The sequence below is a fragment of the Martes martes genome (assembly GCF_963455335.1).
Source record: "Martes martes genome assembly, chromosome: 1".
In the NCBI taxonomy this organism is placed as follows: domain Eukaryota; kingdom Metazoa; phylum Chordata; class Mammalia; order Carnivora; family Mustelidae; genus Martes; species Martes martes.
In genome coordinates, this window is record NC_137888.1 from 173257029 (window position 1) to 173277216 (window position 20188).

The 20188-nt window shown below is 35.6% G+C and overlaps 1 protein-coding gene across 5 annotated transcripts in view; it reads right to left on the reverse strand.

The window, feature by feature from the left end:
* CNTN4 (contactin 4) overlaps positions 1–20188 on the reverse strand; it is a gene marked incomplete at both ends in the record, with an annotated part of 476925 nt that overhangs the window by 273429 nt on the left and 183308 nt on the right. For all 5 annotated transcript variants that reach the window (XM_080826267.1, XM_080826265.1, XM_080826266.1 and 2 more), the window contains one exon: positions 17346–17521. In XM_080826267.1, the coding sequence (XP_080682393.1) occupies positions 17346–17521 (176 nt within the window). The remainder of the gene's footprint in view (positions 1–17345; positions 17522–20188) is intronic.

Sequence of the window (20188 nt, forward strand, 5' to 3'; positions counted from 1 at the left end):
TGGCTCCTTAACTGGGACAGAAAGAACACCAATAGCATTATATAAGCTCCATGCTCCAAGCACCACCAACTAAGTGGTTCTTTCTGACTTAACATCTTCAATCTTATCCTCTCACTTTGGGGTAGAAACTTGGTGATGACAAATAATATTGGTGGGACTGAAATCCTACTGTATATCTCTCTGTACTGCACTCAGAACTGCTGATTACCAGCTAACGAACAAACTACAGTCTTGCTTTTTACATGTGAATGCAAGTATAGTTAACAATATGGCATTTAGAAATTGAGCCTGGTTATTTCCTAGGATCACATTCCAAATTCAGTTTTTAGTTTCTTGGCACAACTCGTGCTTCTGGTGAAGATGTATTTTCACTATGATGGAAATAACAGAGAGCCAGTAGAGTGCAGTGATTAATGCTGAAAATATTGACATCAAATAACCTGGAATCAGCTCCTGGCTCTTCAACTTCCTACCTGTGTGAACTCTGTCAAGTCATACAACTTTTCATGTCTCAGTTTCCTCGTTTGTGAAATGGGAATATCAAGAATACAAGTATCTAGAGCTGAGGTAAGGAGTGTAAGAGAAAATTTTTATTTTAATGCCTGGCATATGTAAAGCAAGTATGAACTGTTAGCTCTGTTGTTATTACAGTTGGTTGGTTGAAGACGTGTGAACTGATGACTGCATTTATGGAAAGCCTCCAGTGCATTGAACACCATGTAGAATTCAAAACACTGAGTGTGTTTTACAGGAGTATATGAGAATTTTCCTAATCCTCAACCAGTAAAATAACATACCTGAGTATAGTGACTCTAGGAAATCTTGAAGTAAAAATGCAGAAAAAATAAATAATCTCTTTTCTCATTCCCTACCACCATCTTCTATTCTGCTGCATTCACCTTACTGCTCTGTTCACTCCAGCCACACTGACAGATCTGCTTTGATCTCCCTATATGTGCCATGTACTATTCCAACACAGTGCCTTTGCACATACTATATTTGCTGTCTGGGACATGCTTCCCCTCTAATCTTTATTTATCCTTCAGATTTCAATTATAGTCATTTCATCAAGGAAGTCTTTCTCAATTCCTTTTGTCTATGTTTCTCAATACCCTTTGTTACAAATGTCATAGTACCACCACCATTTTCTCAGCATCCATCTCAATTGGTTATTGTGTATTTCTTGCAAAACTATTCAATGAACATTTTCCTCTCCCACTAGAAAGCAAACTCTGTAAGATGAGGGACTGGGTCTTGTTTTCTTTACCTGCAATATAGAGTCCACTCAGAAAAAAACAGAATAAATGAATGTTATATACAGTCTGTGTTTTCCTCTCCTAAAATGCCTTGCTTTTTCCTCTGTGCCCCTTCACTTTTTACCTCCTCGAACATCTGCCCAATCAACTACCTTACAAAAAAGACTACTTTCAGACCATCTCTTCATTGCCTCTGCTCCTGCTTATTCTGTCTTTTGTTCCTTAGAATTCAAGGCCTTCAGCCTTCTGAACGCTCACCACACTTGAGGTACTTATTCAGTATCTGTCTTCCCTGCTGGATATAAACTTCATATTTGTCTAGTCACTGATGTATCTTTCTCATCTAACATACTGTTTTCTACCTAGTTGGTATACATTAACTATTTATGGAAAAAGGAAAAACAAGCATACAAAGGAAATCTCCACACTGAGTATTGATAATTCAATTTTTCACAACACATTTACTTGGATGATGTGGTGGTATTTTCCAAAGATCCTTAATTTTTCAAATATGTAGGAGAATTAATGGTTCTTTACAGTCACGGTAATTACTTAGTAGAAATCTCAGGCTGTGATTACTGACATTGAACTATATGTAGGATAAATGGATGGTTAGAGTAAAACGAAGCTTACTATCTTAGAGCAATTGATAACTGTGTTTGAAATCTTGGAACATCTGCTAGGTACAAAGAACCATGTTTAATGTTGAGTAAAATATAGACACATGGATCTGGTTCTCTGGTTATATATGGACTAGTCAGAGAGCCAGACAAAACCATATGCTCAATTCTAGTACCTCATAATAAATATTGGAGCACTCATAGGCAAAAGAGATAAGAAAGCATAGCATTCACATATTAATGCACAGTCTATGCATGTACAGGTGAAGGCATGTCCATAAACATACATGTGACATTTCCCCGACATATTAAATCCTCGTAATTTTAAAATACCGCCATTATTCCCATTCTAGAAATGAGGATACTAGGATTGAGTGGAATGTAGAACTTTTTCTAGGTCATACAGAGTTTAGGCGGTAGATACCAGGGAACAGCAGACACAAAAGCCAAGGAGAGAATTGAAAGGGCTAAGAAAATTTAGAAGAAATGACTTATTATAAAGTACTCTGGAGGAGATAGGAAAATTAACATTTTAAAATAAGCCTTGGGTAAAGAGTATTCTTTGTTCTGAGAAAACCCACTAAGGGATATTTAGTTTTGCAAATGTACAATTATATCCCTAAGGTTCTTGGAAGAGTTAGAGAAGGAGATGCGCTGACCAATGTTAAGTGGTCTGGCTGCTAATTGAATAGTTCTTGTAGAACTTCATCACCTTAGAGAAAAACATTTCTCCTCTGTGGATTTAGACTGTGCCTGGCTGGTAAAATAGTGACTGCTCTTAAGAAATCACAAGCATTCATTGGGGCACGTGGGTGGCCCAGCTGATTAAGCATCTGACTCTTGCTTTAGACTCAGGTCCTGATTTCATGGCTCCTGGGATTGAGCCCTGTGTCAGGCTCTGCACTCAGCAGGGATCTGCTTGGATATTCTCCCCCTCTCTCCCTTCCCCTATTTGTGCTCGATCTCTCTCTCTCGCTCAAATAAATGAATAAATCTTAAAAAAAAAAAAAAAAAAAGGAAATTACAATCATTCTTAAGTGGTTGTTTGAGGAAAACAGAACTGAGACCCTGACAAGAGGAATAAGGATAAATGAGTTCCATCTCAAATGTGAGGAAAACAGTGGATTAGATTGTCAAGGCTCAAAGTGTGATGTCATTTAAGACTAGACAACTCAGAATTTGATACTGAATTTTATACTATATATTCAAAGGCAATATGCTTAGTTGTAGGGAAAGCGGAATGGAGTCTAGAGTTTATGTGCATTATATTATTATGCATTATATTTTTATGATTAAGATGCTATTAATGACACTTGCTGATTTCAAAACGTATTACAAAGCTACATTAATTAGCAAAGTGTGGTATAAGGCAGATCTACTGATCAACAGAATAAAATTGAAAGCTCTGAAATAAATCCTTGTGTTTACGGTCCATTGATTTTTGACAAGAGTGCAAAATCATTCAATGGGGAAAAAACTACATTTTCACAAATGGTGTTGGAACAACTGTATCCCCATGTACAAAAGATTCTGTCTCTGATTTCAAACTATATTACCAAGCTATCATAATCAAACCAGTATGGTATTGAAATAAAAACAGACCCATAGAACAATGAAACACAATATTAAGCCCAGAAATAAACCCATGAATATATGGTCAATTAGTTCACAACAAATAGCCAAGAATATACAATGAGGAAAGGACAGTCTTTTCAATAAATGTTGTTAATAAAACTGGACAGCCACATGCAAAAGAATGAAACTGGGCCACTATCTTACACCATACACAAAAATTAATTCAAAATGGGTTAAAAACTTGAATGTATGACCTGAAACCATAAAAATTCTAGAAGAAAACATAGGAAATAAGCTCCTTGACATGGGTCTTGGTGATGATTTTTTTGGATTTGCCAACAAAAGATAACAAAAGCAAAAATGAACAAATAGGATTCCATCAAACTATAAAGCTGCTGTACAGCCAAGGAAAACATCAACAAAATAAAAAGGCAACCTATTGGGGCACCTGGGTGGCTCGGTGGGTTGGGCCTCTGCCTTCGGCTCAGGTCATGATCTCAGGGTCCTGGGATCGAGTCCCACATCGGGCTCTCTGCTCAGCAGGGAGCCTGCTTCCTCCTCTCTCTCTCTCTCTCTGCCTGCCTCTCTGCCTACTTGTGATCTCTGTCTGTCAAATAAATGAATAAAATATTAAAAAAAAAAGGCAACCTATTGAATGAGAAAAAATATTTGCAAATCATGTATACGATAAGGGGTTGGTATCTAAAATATATAAAGAACAACTCAAGAGCAAAAGGACAGAAAATCTGAATTAAAAATGGGCAGAAGATCTGATTAGACATTTTTCCAAAGAAGAAATACAGATGGCCAACAGGTACATGAAAAGATTCTCACCATCACTCACCATCAGGAAAATGCAAATCAAAACCACAAGGAGATATCACCTTATACCTATTAGAATGAATATAATAAAAAAGACAAGAAATAACAAGTGTTGACAAAGATGGGGAGAGATGGGAAAATAAACTGGTGGAAATGTAAATTGGTGCAGCCACTTTGGAAAACAGTATGGAGATTCTTCAAAAAGTTAAAAAAACAACTACCACATCATCAAAAAATTCCACTTCCAGGCATTTATCTAAAGGAAACAAAAACACTAACTCAAAAAGACATATGCACTCTATGTTCATTGCAGCATTATTTGTAATAGTCTATATATGGAAATAATCTACATGTCCACTGATAGATGAGTTGACAGAGAAAATATGGTATAAATCCAATGAAGTATTTTTCAGTCATAAAAAAATAATGAAATCCTGCCATTGGTGACAACATGCGTGGACCTTGAGGGCATTATGCTAAGTGAAATAAGTTAGACAGAGAAAGGCAAATAAATGATTTCACTTATATGTGGAATCTAAAACAAAACAAAACAATAACAACAACAACAAAATAACAAAATAACCAATCTTATAGATGCAGAGAACTGACTGGTAGCTACCAGGGAAGGGAGGATAGAGGGGGGTCAGCACATTGACTGAAGGGCATCAAAGAGAACAAATTTGGGACGCCTGGGTGGCTCAGTTGGTTAAGCGGCTGCCTTCGGCTCAGGTCATGATCCCAGCGTCCTGGGATCGAGTCCCACATCGGGCTCCTTGCTCGGCGGGGAGCCTGCTTCTCCCTCTCCCTCTGCCTCTGCCTGCCACTCTGTCTGCCTGTGCTCGCTCGCTCGCTCTCTCTCTAACAAATAAATAAATTTGAAAAAAAAAAAAAATTTCAAAGAGAACAAATTTCCATCTCAAAATTAAAAAGTCATAGGGGTATAATGGACAGCATGGCAACCACAGCTAATAATACTATATAGCTTAACAACTATGAAAGTTGTTAAGTATATCTTAAAAATCCTCATCATGAGAAAAAGTTTTCTACAACTACGGATGGTGATGGATGTTAACTCGACTTACTGTAGTGATCAATTTGCAATATATAGAAATAGTGAACCATTACATTGAGCACATGAAACGAATCCAATGTTGAATGTCAATTTTACCTCAATTTTTAATAAAAGAAAGAAAGGGAAAAGAAAGAGAATGAAGTTGGGCCCCTAGATCAATATATATAATGACATACCGTTTGGCCATAAGAAAAATAAAATACTGATACGTGCTACAATATAGATAGATCAACCTTGATAATATTATGCTAAGTGAAAGAAAACAGGTTGCAAAAGGCCACATAATATATGACGCCATTTATGTGAAATGTCCAGAATGGACAAATTCATAAAGACAGAAAATAGGTTAGCACTGTCAGGGGATGGGAGAATTGGGGAGTAATTGTTAATGAGTACAGAATTTCTTTTTTTAAAAGATTTTATTTATTTTTGAGAGTGAGAGAGGGAGTGCACATGCACCTGAGCAGGGGAGGGGCAGAAGGAGAGGGAAAGAGAATCCCAAGTGGACTCCTTGCTGAGCACCGAGCCTGACTCTGAGCTGGACTGAAGGACCCTAAGATCATAACCCAAGGCATAACCCAAGGCATAACCAAGAGTTGACCACTCAACTGACTGAGCCACCCAGGTATCCCCAGGGTTCTTTTTTTAAGGTGATAACAGCGTTCTGAAATTAGTGGTGATGGTAGCAAAAGAAAACGTGGTATGAGAAGTAAGAGATAATAGTACTTCAATGAACTTTTTTTTAAAATGAGAAACACCATATTTAATATACAACTTTATGGAAGGCCCTCCCTGTTTTAGAAATTTAAAAACGTACTTCCCAGCTAAAGGAATAAAGTATTTAGGAGGAGGTATTACCTCAAACTGGTAAAAGCCAAGGCGTTTCTATTTCTTTTGTATTCTTTCATTGGTTGATTAATACAGTCATTCAGCCTCACTTATTCCACAAATATTTATTCAGCACCTATCCATATATACCGACCCTCATCTCACGTTAGTAACATTTGAAAAAAGCTGAACAAGTTAATCACTAAAATTAGAAAGAAGAAAATCCATTTGTTGAGTCCCTCACACTGTCCCATCACTGCTTTTTAACATAATTGTGGGCTACTTAAAGAAGGGTCTTCAAGGTATAATTAATCTATATTTTATGAGGCCAAGTTAAGAGATTGCTCATTGCACAAAAAAGGCAGAGAATTTGGTGGAAGCGGTGGCGAGCAGTAACTGGTATGAAAAAATGAACAAATCTGAAATGTTAATGATAAACAACAATGCAAATGTTTGGCAGCAAATTAATACTCTGATCATAACTGGATAGCCTAAATACATATATCAAGGATAAATTACTGATCTTCAGAACCATCCAGTGAGGGTTTAGTGCTTAGTACAGAATTTAATCTCTGGTATAATATCTAACAGCATAATTTAGTTCTTGGAAAACACACACACAGCCCCTTTCATGATGCCCCTAAATTTGAGATTTAACCTCTGAACCCTAAAGCAAACTTTGTTCTAGAAAGGGATCACTACTATGGCTGTGAAGTAAAAAAAAAAAACCAAACCAAAACAAACAAACAAAAAAAACTAGCTAGTGTGGTACATAAAATACATGTCAGCTAGGAGGTAAATGGCCTGTGAAGATTAGAGCCTACTCAGTGCAAGGTGCTGCCTGGGCGGACAATGGAATCTAGCCTTCCCTAGCACAGGGATTTCTGCAGAGAGAAAAGTAGTAACACGAAAGGTAACAATGCATGAGAGACCATGGTCGAACTGTTACAGCCATAGGTAGCTCACTCTAAATGTGATAATTGCTAGTGTTTAGGGCTTTAGTGTGTCATACAAAGGGGTCAAATTCTGGGAAAATGACCTAGAAAAAAGAAGTCCAGAGAGAGGGATTTGGGGCCAACAAACTACCCTGAATCACTTCAAATCACTCCCCTATGAAGAAAGGGCCAATCTGCCTATTTTAGAGAAGGCCTAGAGAGCGCTATTTCAAGTGAGAGGAGGAAGTACTGAAGAAAAGAAAAGGTGACTTTTTGAATTTCTGTAGCTACCTTTTTTCCATTATTTCATCAAATCATACTATGTAATGTTCAAAACTCTATTATGCTTACCAGAGGTAAATGCATGGCAGAACACAAAATGTGCACACGTAATCCCACGTTTAATCAAGGCCATTGCTCTCAATACTTGGTTCCCTAATCCAGTAAAGTTACAAAAACACCTGATTTCAGCCTGATTCCCTATATGGTTGTATTTTTCCTTGGTGAAAGTGGTCAGCAAAGAATAGGAAAGGAATTGCACATAGGCTGGTCTACTAGTTTCTTAGGGTGGCTGCAGACAAGTTACTACAAATTTGGTGGTTTAAAACACACAAATTCATTCTCTCACATTCAGAAGGCTAGAAGTCTAAAATCAAGGTATTAGCAAGGCTGTGCTCACTGTGAAGGCTCTAGGGGAGACTCTGTCCTTGTCTTTTCCAGCTCTTGATAGCTGTTGGCAATCCTTGGCATTCCTTGACTACATCACTATAATCTTTGCCTCCATGGTCACATTGTCTTCTCCTCCTTGTGTCTCCTCCTCTGTTAGGAGGACCCCTGTCATTGGATTAAGGGTCCAACTGCATACTCTGGATGATCACACCTTGAGATCCTTAATTTACACCAAAAAAGGCACTTTTCCCAAATAAGGTCACATTTATAGGTTCTAGGTGGGTATGTCATTGGGTAAGTTACCATTCGATCCACTAGAGGTAGTCTATTAGATTTTGAATTCTGAACCATAACTGAATATGTATCTAACCTATAATATCATAACCTCTCAAACAAAAACTCTTGAGAAAGAATGGACAGTGACATGATTAGAGTGATTCCTTAGAGTTGACATTTTCTGCTGGTCAGAAACTGTTCCCTTTTTCAAAGGAATGAGGACAACTGATTGTTCACCAAAACTTCAGTCAAACATAAAGCACAGTTAAGAGTGGGTAAGGAGGTAAGACTGAATCCTTGTTCTCTAAAAATTAAGCTGGAGAAACAATCAAAATTATTTTAACATTTGTTGACTGAATTAAAACAGTGAAACAGAAAGTGATACATATTTTAGTAACTTGCTATTTTTTAGTTAATATACAAAGTGTTAATTTTTAACTTTGCTGACTTTTTAAAAGTATTGTCTGATTAAGCATCTTTGGACCACCATCTGGTCTTGTTTTCCAATTTTCAGGTGAACAGTATTCTTAGAATGTTCTTGATTTTTAAAAAATCTGCACATTTCATTCATTTAGTCATTAACTCTCTATCAGTCATGTAGACCCCAAACTGGACTGTGGGATGAGTGGAAGAAGAAATACCTAACAAAGCCATAATTAACTGGTATCTGTACAATAACAGGTTTCATAGAAGGGACAGAAAAAAAAAAAAAGGACAATTATGTTGTATACCTGTGAATTTCAATTATTAATTATACCAGAACTCACAACTATACACATCACTAAGAACCCATATAGTATGGCCATATCTGCCTAGTTCTTAACGTTAACATTATAAGATCTTCTAGAGATACTGATTATCACCAATAATGTCTTTCTAATACTATACTAAGTGACAGTACCTTTCAGAAATTTAGCAAGGCTCAGTTTAAATGCTTCTAACTATTCAATGAGAAAAATGTACTCCTTTATTGAGAATCTAAGCCCTGCCTTGATAAATGTTTTCAGTTTTACTGTCCAAATATTTCTTAGTTGATTAAGTTTTAATTGATCTAAATATTCACAAATTATTTATCCAAACAATCATCCATCAACATTTCATTGCTCAGAAACAAAAGTTAGCTTATTTAAACAGACTTGCTAATTAAAAATAAGTCAAGCCAGTCATGGGTTTGGCCATCTCTCAAACCCCCAGTAATTGTTCGGGTTGACTGCACATTTAATTCTTTGGCTATGAAAGTTACACTAATTATTGAATATTAAAAGCAATGAACATTTGAAATTTACTGTGAAGAGAAGCAATAATCAAGGCTAAAAAACCAGGTTGCCAAGAGCCCCAGTTTGAGCATGGTGCAATATTCTAAATTTAATACATTTTTCTAGTTTTTATTACCATCAGCACTACAGTTGTCAGAGGGTGTCCAAGTTAAGGAGAACTCAGACAAAGCTCACTATGGCAGCAATAAGAAAGATCTATTTCAATGAGAACATCTAATCAGCTTCTGTTCATCAGTGAAATATTTTCACCATAAAAAATGTTGGCTGCCACATAATTGCTGAAGCTAAATGAAATTAACCTTAGAATGGATTGGTTTATTGAGTTACTTTACCCTTGTAGATACACTGCTTGAGGTCACAGGAAGGCCAAAACGGAGTGGCTTCTGCACCTAAGGGACCCCTTCACTTATCATCTCCATCCTTCTTCTTCTTCTTTTATCATCTTTTCCCTCTATTATCTCCTTCTCCTTAATGCAAGGTAGTGTACGAGTCTGTTTTTTTTTTCCCACCTCAGACAAGGTACCAACAGAGATCAGCATAGGTAACATTCAAGGGCTTCCTTCAAAGAACATCACCTCGCCAGTGGCCAAGACAACACCAGTTTCTCTACAGGCAACTGGATTTTCGTTATATGATTTAATTTTACCATGAGCAATTTGGAGATACTTATGTATGAATTATTGTCATCCATGATCTGAGATGATAAAGAGTGTTAAGTCTTTTGTTCTGAAGATCTGAATTAATATAAAACAGCTGAACTTCTAGGATGAAGGCCCCAAACAATGTTTATGAAACAATCAAGTTTGATGGGCTAAAATCTAGAGTTACTGTATTATTCCCTTGGAAGGTCTTAATAATAATCTATATTTAAAGCATCTTTTTCATGTGTAGGGGAGGAATTTATATGGGAGTAAGAAAGCTTATAATAATATGTCATTTACTGCTTGGGGATATACAGTTTACCAACCCAGGGTTATTTACCATAAAATCTCAATATTCAGAATGTTTTATAACCTACTTATAATAAATTGAGAATTTGCATTTTAACTTTTAGAGCAGAAATATTGTTATTAATTATTCTCATTATGGAACCTGAAACCAATGATATTAAAATTAAAGTCACAAATGTATGCATAATTGCACTACACAACATTATGCTTTTCGATGTTAACAGTAAATCAACATCATGATGACATCAAGGAAGCTTATAACTAAAAAATTAAAAACAAAAAAAATCAATGATGGAGATACTATATTAAAGGTTGCAAAACACATTAAAAATTCCAAGTTTGTATCTCCAAAGGAAACATGTTATCACCCACCCAAATCTATGATTTGAACATGAATTCCACTAGGAAAGTTTAGTTTTAGGTGTCATGGGGGAACCACGCTTGGCAAATTCTATGTAATGGGTATCTGCTCAGGAATTAGATGGTCAGCTCCCTATGGGTTCCCCTCCTCCCACTGCAACCTCAGTGAAAGTTCTCTCATTTCACTAATTCTCAGATTCTTCACCTGTGAAATAAAAATGCCCAGCCTCCACACCTAGTTCAGTGCACCCTTGTTCGCTTCTGCTTTAGATCCACCTTGATTTATAAGAAAACATCCCTTCATCTTTATCTAACACTTCATAGTTTCAAGTCTATTTTTATACTTTGTATAAATTCATCTATAGGACAAATCTTGGGTTATATTAAGAACTAAATGGGACAATGCTTTCAAAGTCCGTAGCATAAAATCTGATAGAGTAATAAAATTATAATAAATACTATAATAATAGCTAACATTTATTAAATCCTTAGTGTGTACTAGACAATGATGTGGGAATTTTAATAGGATTAATTTATTTGACCCTCACAGCAAAGGAGGTATGGTTATTAACCCCATCTTATGGAGAAAGAAACTGAGGCAGAGAGATGTATCTTGTCCAGGGTCACAGGGTTATAGAAGGGGCTGAATTTCATAGCAGGGAATTTAACTCCAGAGCTTGTGATCTTATCCATTATACCTAAGCTCTTAATAAATGTTAGTTATAAACTGATGGTTACCAGAGGGGAGATAGGAACAGGGATGGGTGAAATAGGAATTAAGATTTTAAAAATTTCTCTCTGTCTCTCAATCTTTCTATATACATATATATACACGCACATTATATATGGCTTTTGCATTATATATTACTTTAGAAATATAAAAAATTTAAACTTTCCAACGTAAACTAAATGTCTACTTACATTTTTTGAAAGTTGAAAAAAAAAAGAATGCAGAAAAACAAATGTTGATTATTATTTTTATTTTAAAAAGATAGAAAGGGGAGGGAAAGAGAAGGACAGGGAAGAAAAGACAGAAAGAAAAGTAGAAAAAAGTTATTATATAGCTTTCTCAAGCAAGGAAATATTCTGGGACTTTGCATATGCTGCATAATTTAATCTTCATAACAACCCTAAGAGCTAACTATGGTTATCTTCCCAATGTCGATGAGATGTCTGAATTTTAGAAACCTTACGGACACCTAAAGTGAAGCGGAACAATAAATACCTTTCCATTCCACTTAAACTTGGGCAATATAATATCTTAGCTTCTCAAACCCACATAATCAATTTTTAAAAATAGTTTTATGATTATTTTTCTAAGTATATAAGTATGTAATATAATTTACTTTGAAAAAATATATGTCCATATGTCTGAGAAAAAAATGCCCTACTGAATTACCATGCACAGTGACTCTCGAACAGATTTAACTTGGGATACTCGTCTGCAGGATGTGGGCGGCTAGAATGTTGAGGCTGTAGCCCTTCATGCTGAGTAGACAAAGGCTCTTGAAATAGCCCCACCATTAAGCGGTGGAAATAATGAACTGAAATTCCCTCCATTCCTGCCTTATCTTCCGATTCAGCTGCCTATGTAAGAATGAAAGATCATTCAACTTGCTTTTTCCCTTGGATGGAGGGGAGATTAAAGCAAGGCTATTCCTAAAACATTGCACTGAAAAGCTAAGTATACTCTGAGGCCAAGTTTTCAGGAGTCGGATGACATGTTTGACATATTCCATACATGAACAATTTTTTTTTAGGCTAAGCCTCCTGCCCCAACATATACCCTTATCTGGAATAACATGTCAGTTGTCTTCCACATAATATCTTCCACCTCAGGGTGGAAATGCTTGCACCCACTTCCAAAACACTCTCAAAGGATCATCAGAAAGTCTTTGAACTCAGTGGTTCAAATCATGACCCAAATATGGCCTGATGAGTTTAACATCCACTCTTACTATGTCTTCACTTGTTTAACAACTATTATTGCAAGTTTACTAAGGTCTGGGTACTGGGTAGACTCCTATAAAAAATTTTTTTTTCAAAGGTAGTATTCATTTATTTGAGAGAGATAGAGAGTGTGCAGGTGCACATGAGTGGGGAGAAGGTAGAGGAGGAGGGAGAGGAAGAGAGAGGATTCCAAGTAGATACTTGATGTGGGACTTGATCCCACAACCCTGACATCATGACCTGGGCTGAAATCGAGAGTCTGACACTTAACTGACTGAGCCATGCAGGTGTCCCAACCCTGGCAAATTAATCAATGAGGTTTTGTAGCCCTTGATGTAATAGAAGGAGTAAATAGTGAAAGGGGTATTGGTAGTCTTGTGACAGCAAGAAAAATGAATGCTAATGGCTTAATATTGCAGGGGAACTGAAAAACAAAATGTGATCCAAATTGCATTACAATAATGTATGCTCATGAAAATGTCCCCATCTCATCAAGAGTGACTTAAATTATGCTATGCCTTTTTAATAAGGAAGGATTTTCAGCCTAACGATATTGAATGAAAAAAATGGTGGGGAGGAGTAGGTTCTTTTTTTTTTTTTTAAGATTTTATTTATTTATTTGACAGACAGTTCACAAGTAGGCAGAGAAGCAGGCAGAGAGAGAGGGGGAAGCAGGCTCCCTGCTGAGCAGAGAGCCCGATGTGGGGCTCGATCCCAGGACCCTGGGATCATGACCTGAGCCGAAGGCAGAGGCTTTAACCCACTGAGCCACCCAGGCGCCCCGAGGAGTAGGTTCTTAAAGGGATCATCTCCATTAACGAGACTTTTTGTTTATGTGAATTAATTTATTCTTTAAAAATGCTAAATACAAGAGACTATCAAATTATGTCTACATAGCAGCATTATAAGATTTAAAAATCGTCCATAAACAATGTATAGGTTATAAGACTGTCATATAGATAAATTTATATAAAGTATAAAAATGAGACTTGAAGCTATGACACATTAGATAAAGATGAAGTCATGTTCTTATCAAGGGTGCACTGAACTAGGAGCAGAGACTGGTTTTCCTTGGCTGTCACTTATTCGCTGTGTAAATAACCATGAGTAATTCAGTTACTCTAATCTTAATTTGCATTTTTAAAATGATATAGGCCAGGAATATTTTAAATTCTGTTTCAGCCATAAAATCATATGATTAAAAATGAAGAAGTATTTTTACTTGCACATTATGGTACAGTAAGTATGGTCAAAAGACAATATTTTTTCCCCTCACTCATTATGAAAATGTTTGGGGTGAAAGCAATTAGTAACATTCAGGAGATGCCATTGTCATGCTTCCCCTTACATCACTGAAGAAAAGTATTTTATTCTAAACTATTTAAATAGGTTTTTGAATAAAGGCATCATCTTTTTATAAAATTTATGTTAAAAGGATAGGAAGAAAAAAGTCTAGAAACTACAGAGTTATGATCAATTAGGCTGGATTCTAGAAAATGACTAAAATATAAAGGGTATGAGTTGATAAAAATACATCAACCCCAAAATAATTTTACACACATATTTTCTTTTTTGTGTCACTAAAGAGGAAACAAATTAAGGAAATCCTTTATTCATACATATAAAGTCTCCTAGACTTTGCAGACAAGATAGTCTCAATTCTCTTGGAACTTAGACTATATCGTAGTGATTAAACAATGAGGGAAAATAAATATACAAAATCATGCTAGGTTGTATTAAGTCCTAATGAATGAAACAGAGGATGTTATATAGAAGTAGAAGGCTGGAAGAAGGTAAGCAGAAGAGAAAAACAGAAATGATGGGAATCCCTTCTTAGGTTAGACAGGGTGATGTGAAAACTTTCTCTTAGGAAGGAGCTCTACCTAAATTTAGAAGGAAGGATCATGAAAAGTGAGCATGTGAAGTATCATGAGAAAAGCATGTAAAGCAGAGGGAATGAAAGTATCAAGGCTCCAGTGCAAAAGAGAGATTCTCATTTTCAAGAAATTAAAGTGAGCCCATGGTAATGAATTTGAGATTTATTCTAAGTGCAGTAGAACGCATAAAACAGCAAAGTGGAATGATCTCATTTACATGTTTAAAAGATTAATCTGCCTGCTTTATGACAAATGGTTAAAGAAGATGTAGAGAAGTTGCATAGAGACCAGGTAGGAGGGGTGTGGAGGAAAAAATACATCCTGATTTCACCAAGTCATTTGGCAAACATTCTCACTACTTTCAGAATACATAGGAGAAACTGGGGTCCAACTACAGTATGTGTGGGAAAATGTGTAGCTAACTGAACAAGAATATGCAAAGAATATTGATTTAAAAGTTCAGTCTCATCTTGTCTCAGTGGAAGTTCTGTGTTGGCACGCTGCCCTGCCCTGGTCAACATGTTGTATCAATTATTTGAATGTACACATGCTTATCAAATTTTCTGCTGACATTAAAGTAGGAGGACAATCAATATGTCAGATTAAAAAAAAAGATATAAAACAATTTCAACTGTGAGGGAACAAAGGGTCACCACTCAGAAGGTGAATTTAATAGGGGTAAATATAATATGCTGAATTTAGGTTAATAAAATAACATGGTTGGGTAGCTTGGGATTAATAGACATTCATAAAAAATCAATCCTCAGATTTTATAGGACTGTATGTTCAAAATAAGGTTACGATGTGAGACGGGGGCTTTAAAATAAGATGAATATCAATGTCAGCTGCATTCACCGAAAAAGAAGTTCACATTGTGGGCTACTGCTTTTCCAATTGTCCTCTGCAAAGGTCAGGGCACATGCATAGAATTGGGTGCATTTTGATAATTGGGTGCATTTGATATTAACAATTTAATAGATAAATTAACATAAATGTGTGTGTCATGAAGAAGATGGTTGTAGATTTACTACTTGGAGAAGACAACAATTAAACATGATCATGTTTTCACATATTTGAAGGCTAACCAGAATCCTAGAGCAAGCCTTGGGAGTTAGAATGACGGAAATTCAGATATTAGCTCAATTTTAAGAACATGATATTGGGTTTGTTTTTATAGTTTTGAAAAACTAGAGCGGTCTACCATGGGTCAGAATGCTTTGTGATGAATAGGTGAGCTCTCTGTTTTTAGATTTTTCAAGGCTGAACAACTATCAGCCACGGATTCTTAAGGTGCCAGGATGCCTATATTACCCATTAAGTGGGATAAGCAAGGTGGGCTCCAAACACTGGTCCTCAGGCCAACTCAGCCACAAAATGAGTGTTAGAACTTTTCCTTAGGCTAATATAATTTAATTAAATGACAACCCTCGAATATGATATTCTGTCTTTTGGATAGTTTTGGTAGTAGAAATGCCTGGACTCTTACAAAAGGATAGTCTTGACAGTTGGTAATTTGTTTCTCAAAATGTCATAAATTAGGAAGATAGGCTTGGTAATGCTATGGCAACCTTTATTTTTTGTTGTTACTATTGCGATCTTAAAAATTTCTTCTATGAATTCCAAAAATCAAAGAAGTAATCTCACTGAATGCAGAAACCACCCTACTCTGAGAATCAAAGAGTCTATAATTATTTTTCAAAATGAACTCAACAAAATTCACTTGTCAGTCCTAAAAAATAGGTAAAGGTATCAAACTTGCATTAAACCAAGAGAAATAGTTTGGTTCTATAGCACTCAATTGGACATATTATCCTTCTATTATTCTGCATATCTAAGAATATTTGGAAGATTCTATTAGGAAATATTCACAAACAAAATGATCTTGGAATCCTATATATACCTAATACTCAGAAACCTCATTTCTCAACTAGTAAAAATGCCACCTGATGGCAATAATAGATTAAGCACTGGATATTAGATATATTTGATGTTGAGTTCCCAGAGAGGATTTTGTTAATGAGAATATTCTACAGTGTTACTGCCAACAGACTTTGTAATTATGAAACCTTTGACATTAATGCACTGCTGTATGAGTTGGGATTTTACACAAGGAAATATATAATCATATGCAAATACAAAAACCCTTAAAAATGTAGCTGAACATCAATGCTCAAAGGCATCCATACTCAAATGTGTACTCACTGTTCTTGCCTGTGGATTTAATTTTCAACTTGCTATTTCTAAATTCCACTTTCTTTGATATGTTCATGAACTTTTATTAGATGATGGTCTTAAGATATAGTGATTTATTTTTTAAATGTTCTAAACTGGAAGTATAAAAGGTATAATGTAGAAGCTAACACTTTGTCTCTACTTTTTGTTGTTAATGTAGTGGTTTTAAAAATTTTCCCAATCTATAAAATAAGAAAAAAACTGGAGAATTATAGGATTAATAGACGACCAACTTTTTTTTTGAAACTCTGAGCTTTATGGTTAAATACTTCTCAAATTCACTATTACTGGCAGTTCAATTGCTTGCTTATACACACTCTATAATGTGTGTGGGTTTATTTGTGTAATTTCTGGCTATGTAAATTTGTGTATAAATTTGAGTGCGTGTGAATTTATACATGTACAGAGAGTCTCATAACAAACTATCACATAATCAAACTGTCTTCAACCTTTTAAAAGCAGAATACATCTTTCCAGTTAGATTTACAATTTATCCTATTAACAAGATATTTCCCAAATACGAAAAAAAGGTGAAGATCACATAACAAATTAAAATCTGCTTGATTTTTAAAAAGAAACTGTTTTAAAGGCTTAATGGTACCAAAACTCAAAGTTACATTTGCAGCATGACGTAATTGCTACTTACAGGCAAACTGAAGCTTTGCTTCTCTGCTAACAATTGTTCCAAATGAGTTTGTTGCTATGCACTGGTACGTCCCAGTATCTTGGGTTTTATTGGGGTTATTGATCAACAAGCTGCCTTCAACAACACTGTAGCGGAAATCCACACCAATGTCAACATCTGTTCCATTTAATTTCCACCTATAGTATAGAAACGCCGGTAGGTAAAGCCTTGTAATATTAATCAATATTTCTGAATTACATAAAATATATAAAAACTATAAACAGCAGGAAATATCATCTGTGATTTTCTCAACCATGGCAAAAAAAAAAAAAAGAAAGAAAGAAAGAAATGCTCTATTCAGCAATGGTTGACAACTGCCATGGAAAGGGCATGTCTGTTACAGTGAACAATGATATTAAAATTTTAATACCTCCTTTTGTGGCTAATCTGATACTACACACACTTCACATTTTTTTTTTTAAATCCCCATTGCATCTTGTACAACTTTCTACAAATAGGGTTTCTCAACCAAAGTCCTTTTTCTAGTTTGAAGTTAATCTTTTTTTTTTGCCCCCCTTCTCCAAGTTTGTAGTTATTCTTTAAATGGGTCTATACAGATGACAGAATACACCACTTTCAGGTAGATTGCTTAGTATTTGATGAAATTGCAGCAGAGTTGCTTTGATTTGGTCCTAATATGACTGAAATGGCTGACTGCAAAGCAAAGGAACTCTATTGATCTAGAGCTGTCTTAGGGACCAAACTAGTCTTAACCATGGATCACTTTGAGGATCTTCTTAGCTAATGGCACTCAAACATCAATCAACCATCCCAGTAAACTGAGATCAGGTAATTAGGTAACAGAGGCAAAGAGAGTTTTGTTGTTCTTCTCTTTGTTTCCTTGAATCATCTATTGTATTTGGCTCTAGTGTTTGGCTCTATAAATAAATTTTACTGGGACTCACACATTTAAACAGCAAAGCTTTACTAACAGGATCTACTTCTTTCTCTTTTTTCTTTCTTCTTCTTCTTCTTCCTCTTTCTTTCTTTCTTTCTTTTTTTTTTTTTTTTGCAGCCAATAACATTCTAAAAAAGAGCTTATTTTAACCAAATTGCCTTCCTTTGAATACTTAGGAACTTTTAAGCTAATATAATTCAGTGACTATGTATCTTATTTTTTTCTCCCCTTCCCTCCCAAATTCTACACAAATACCAGGTAATGAAAATATCATAGTTGAAACTTCTGAAATATCAACAGTCTCACAGTAGCATTTACATTGGGAGACCAAAAAAATAAGTAAACACTGAAGCACAAAGGGAATTGGTAAGAAACAATAATAAGACTAAAGAATGAGAGACTTCCATTTTTATCTCCTTCAATCAGTAAAAAACAAACAAAACCCATTAAAAATGTATATTTGTACATACACGCTCATTGTGCATCCTCTCATAACATTCTGGAGTATTATGGCTGCTGTATATATGTAAAAGGATTTAAATGAAAAAATGCAAGGCAGTTTGTTTCAAGATTTTGGATATCTGGTATCCACAAAACAGAAGTTTAAGGAGGATTCTTTTCTTTCTGCCAAGATCTCTTCCACGCTTCAAGGTCAATTTTAAATCACACCTCTTCCAATGAAGTCGTTTTCTATATTCCTAGTCAAAATTAATCAAAGTTTTCCACAATCTCCTACAGGAGTCTCTCTGCTCTATTACGTAGCAATTCTGCCTTTACTGTAGATAATTTTCCTAGATCTCTTTTGCATTGTCCCTTTAGCAATCTAGACCTTGACACTTTCCTTGTGCTCAATAAATGTCTGTGGAACCTGACTACATATTTTACTTCTCTGCTGTATATTTTAGCTTTGAGCATGCACAGTTTATGAAGCATTCTAGCCCCTCACAGCATGGTGGTGTATGTTTGTTCACATCTATGTCTTTGAAATATAAAAATTTAGAAACATGAGGGGCAGGAAAGCTAGGTCAAAATCACAAAATGGGACATAGCTCTTTATGTGTTTGTTTATAAGAAGATGGGTACTAGAAACAGACATTGTTTTTAAGCTTGACAGTAATTCTCTCTGTGTTCTGACACAGGCATGAAAGTAATAAGCAATAAAAAGAGAAAGCCGGGTTATATTTTAGCAGGTCTATATGCACATGAATCTTTAAAAATGACTGCCTGCCCTAGACATTTTTTTTTTTTGAGTCAGCTGATCACGTCTTGGCTATAACTCTCACTTCAAATGATAGTCGAGCAATTTAATATGACAAATCTAAGAACTCAAAGAGGAAATTGCAATATAATGTGAGCTGCAAGCAGAATGTGGAATTTAGAAATGGACCATGTGAGCCTTTTTAGAAAAGTGGTTGTGGGGATAATGAGAACACCTCTGTAGGTTTGTCTACACTAGTCATCTCAACCTAAATGCTCTGCAGAAAGTCCTTTAATCTACTTTATTGCCTGCTTTTACATACAAATAGCAAAGGAAAAGAGATTATTTAGAAAATAAAGTGCTTGCTGTGAAATGCAGTTGAGACTAGATTGCAAAGCACTATAACCAGTTTTATTGCAATGCAGTCAATGTTCATTCCCACTGAATGTGGATTGCACTGAATTCCTTACCTTATCCCATACTGGAACACTCTTTGAAAAATCAGTTTATTTTCAATGTTTGAGTCATCTTTTAAGTACTGGCAATAGAAACAATGCCCATGTGGAACAAAGAGAGATTTTCCCTAGGGTCAGGAGAAATCAGTGAGTCCCATAAGCTGATTTCTGAACCACTTCGGGAACCATAACTCAACTCTTTCCAGAGAGTCAGGTTGAGCCCAACTAAAAGCTGACACTATAAAGTGCTGGG